A 3,295-nucleotide genomic window follows, 5' to 3' on the forward strand; every position below is an offset into this window, starting at 1 on the left:
GTTGAAGAGCCTGTAGTACTTAAGACAGGGAAGCATAAATCCTCCTCCCTCTTTTATCTGGCGTCTCTTTTCTTTCTCTCTTTTCGGGACGTGTCACCTCCTGACAGATCTCTTGCCTGGGGTAAGGAGAGAGGTGCTCTCTCCTCTCTATGATAAATCTTCTTGCCCCCTCCCAGTTCCCCATCTCTTGCCACTCAGAATGCTGCCCGTTCCCCGCTTTATTTATTTATGTCTCTGAGATGTAATTAATTGTATGAAATGTCAAGGCTCAGTCTCAGTTTTATGCACCTTTCCCGCCCCTGGCTTCTCCCTAACTCGTCAATAGCTTGATGCAAATTTGGAGCAATTAGGGACCCTGAGTTTTCTAAACGCTGCAATTAACGTCCAAATTTCCGCTGATTACAGACTTTGAGCACAGCGCAGGGGGAAAGGAGGAGGTTAGATCTTGGCTCAACGAAAGCCGGGGACTGAAAACTCTTTTTCCTGCTGGGGCTCCCAGCTCTTCATTCCGCCCCGTGCCCTGACCCCTGTCGTCCCACGAAGCAAAGAAACCACACACAACAGAATAAAAACGACACTGGCTGCGCACCCCTCCTCCGCCGCGAAGCCCTCAACGATCGCCGCCACTCGGACCTTGTGTGGTCCTCGCTCTCCGGTGCCCTGGGAGTCACCTAGCGTCCCTGACAGTCAAATGACCTCTGGCAGGGACCCGGTCAGAGCCCCATTTATTTCCCAGCCTCCATTATCTCCGCGCTCCCTCTTTCCTTTCCGCCAGCTCAGCCTCCCGACGTCCCAGCGCCCCCATCTTCCCCGCAGTTCATTTGACAGAAAATTGGGGCGGGACCTACTTGTGGGGCGCAGGTTAGTGGTATTGGGGTCCGCTCCCGCGTTCGAGGAGGTTGCAGACGAAGATGGGGTCGAAGACGCCATCAGCTCGGTCGTCCCGGGGCCTCTACTGTCCGGGGTCCTCGACTGGTCCGGCGCAGAAACAGGCTGCAAAGAGAAGCAAGAGCTGTGCGGGGAGGACTTCCGGGGTCCTGCACACCGGAGGGACTGAGCAGCCGGGGGCGCAGACGACTCCCCTTGAAGATCCGGCGCTGGAGAGACAAGAAGAAGGGAGGGCAGCGAGCCTGCCTGGTCGGGGTGCACGGGGGTGGGGGCAGCGGAGGAGACGTTCACGTTAGCTCCGGTACTGGGGCGCGGGCAGCGTAGCCCTGGGTCGGTCTCGAGTCTGGCGGTGCATTGGCGCGACCTGGAGTGAAGCGCCGACACGAGGCAGGGTCGAGGTGGGGGTCCAAGGCCAGTACAAGACGCGCGGGTGTGGGGGACTGGGCTAGGAGTACAGGGGAGCGCTCAGTGAGCGATTTTCCAGCCGAGCCGCTACAAGCCCCACTGGGCACTCAGCACCGGCGTGCGGGCCAGCGGGGGGAGGGCGCACGGGGCGGGCATGTCTGGTTCGGTGTCTGGTTCCCGTTGTTGTGTCTGGCTAATTCCCTGAAAAGAAAAGCACTAACTGCTCCGGGGACCAGGGACTTTGGTGAGACAAGATGAGAGGGGGAAAAAGGCCCATGTTTTTATGTTCTCCCTCGGACTCGGCCAGAGAAGAACCACAGTCACCTTGCCCTCCAGACAGCCAGAAAACAGCGAGTCGGAACCTTGCTTGTCTCCCTCTTATCCCTACCGGTTTTTAGCCATCGCTAAGCCTAAGGCGAGGTTTCGGTCCGGTTTCAGCGTTTCTCCTCTACCTAGCCCCTTGAGAACCCCAGAGACCTCGCGGTGCAGATCCAGAGAGGGTGGGGTAGGTAAGAATGGGGATCGTCACCGGGGAAACGAACTTGCGCGCAGCGCGCAGGAGGCGGCGGACAAAGATCTTGCGCGGCGCCTCTGCTCGACTCTCGGCGCTGGCGCGATGGCGCCCGAAGGCCCTGGGACAGAGAGTGCGGGAGAATCTGGGTAGATCGAGGACCCCGCAGAGAAGCACCCATCGGCTATTGCCTCCACACCCTCCCTCCGACCTCACACCTAGCCCCGCGCGAGCACTCGCACAGCAACACTGGCAGCGGGTCGACCACGGCCGCTGGGAAAGTAACAGGTTACCGCTCCCAGTAGCGCCTTTGGCTGCTGCTGGTCAGGCGCCCTTTGGATGGACAGGCGCTCGCAGCATGGAAGCTCAAGGGAAAATCGCTGTTGCCCCACTTCAAGTAGAGCCTCAGCCTCTGTGCGTCCCCGCGGCTTGAATCCGGCGGGCAGAGATAAGAAGAGTGACGAGGGCGGGGTGGGGGGTGGGGGTCCCTGCGCAGCGCACCCATGGAGAGCAGGGACTAGGGCGGGCAGGAAGCACTCATTTCGGGAGGGTGGGTGGCCGGCGCCGGGGATGGGGTTGGTTGAGAAGCCGCGGGCGGAGAGGACCTGGCTGAACAGCCACAGATGGGCGCTGGGAAGTCCAGGTGGTCGCTCGCTTACCCACCTCGGCTCGGCCACAGCGAGCTGGGCACTCCCGCCTTTCCTCTGCACAGCGCCCAGCGATCCGCTCGACTCGGCTCGGCTCAGCTCTGACAGGCGTAATCTGCCCGGCGTCACCTCCAGCTGCTTCCTCGTTCTCGCTAGTTCCGTCTCGCACGCGAGCGCCAGGAGAAGAGAGAGATTCGAAGAGGCGGCTGCACGGCTTCGGGGTAGGCGGGGGCAGAGTGGGGAGGCGGGGACCGGATCGGCGGGGAAATCACGAGGCCGTTGCTCGCGGGGGCAGCTCGTCGGTGGAGCGGCGGGGCTCCTCTGCAGGTGCCTGACCGCCTCTGGAGCTTTATAGGGCGATTATAAATCCAGCTCACGGTTTTGCGCCCGGAAGGAAAAAAAAGGTCTTATGAGTAATCCAGAACGTACTCAACACGCTTTTTTTTTTTCCTTTGGAAATAGTCAGGCTGTCGGGTGAGAGGAGGGAAAAGATAATTCCTACGAAGAATTCTGCCTTTCTGAGCGTTTCTTCTTCCCTCCCCTCCTTTCCCCTCTCCCATTTCCCCTCCCCCTCCCATATCTTGTCGGAGACCAGCGGCGGCTTTGCCTCAGTCCTTTTCCCCGGGGTTCCCCCAAATCTGTGACCCTGCGACGCTTCCTTGAGCGAAAGCGCGCTCTGGGTCGTGTCCTCGTTGGCTCTCTACGGAGCCGGGATTGTTGTAACGGCAAAGGAGGCAGAAATGAGGGGAGATCTCTCAGACTACCGAGGAATTAGTTTCCTCATCCAGCCCTGGGCCTCATCAAAGTACCACACCTGGCCACAGCTACCCAGTGCCACCGGCAG

General features: G+C 60.1%; 1 protein-coding gene across 3 annotated transcripts in view; it reads right to left on the reverse strand.

Moving 5' to 3' along the window:
* Window positions 1–2,971, reverse strand: part of GAD1 (glutamate decarboxylase 1 (brain, 67kDa)) — a 58,177-nt gene extending 55,206 nt beyond the window's left edge. The window contains exons 1-2 of one of the 3 annotated variants that reach the window (XM_011991947.1): window positions 2,468–2,971; window positions 849–993 (exon numbers count right to left, since the gene is read on the reverse strand). In XM_011991947.1, coding sequence (XP_011847337.1) covers window positions 849–930 — 82 coding nt within the window. In that variant the 5' untranslated portion in view covers window positions 931–993; window positions 2,468–2,971. Of the gene's footprint in view, window positions 1–848; window positions 994–2,463 lie in introns of all 3 variants that reach the window. The other 2 variants (XM_011991948.1, XM_011991949.1) reach the window with 2 other exon arrangements.
* Between the last annotated feature and the right edge of the window lie 324 nt (window positions 2,972–3,295).

This window comes from Mandrillus leucophaeus, unplaced genomic scaffold (assembly GCF_000951045.1).
Source record: "Mandrillus leucophaeus isolate KB7577 unplaced genomic scaffold, Mleu.le_1.0 Scaffold40, whole genome shotgun sequence".
In the NCBI taxonomy this organism is placed as follows: domain Eukaryota; kingdom Metazoa; phylum Chordata; class Mammalia; order Primates; family Cercopithecidae; genus Mandrillus; species Mandrillus leucophaeus.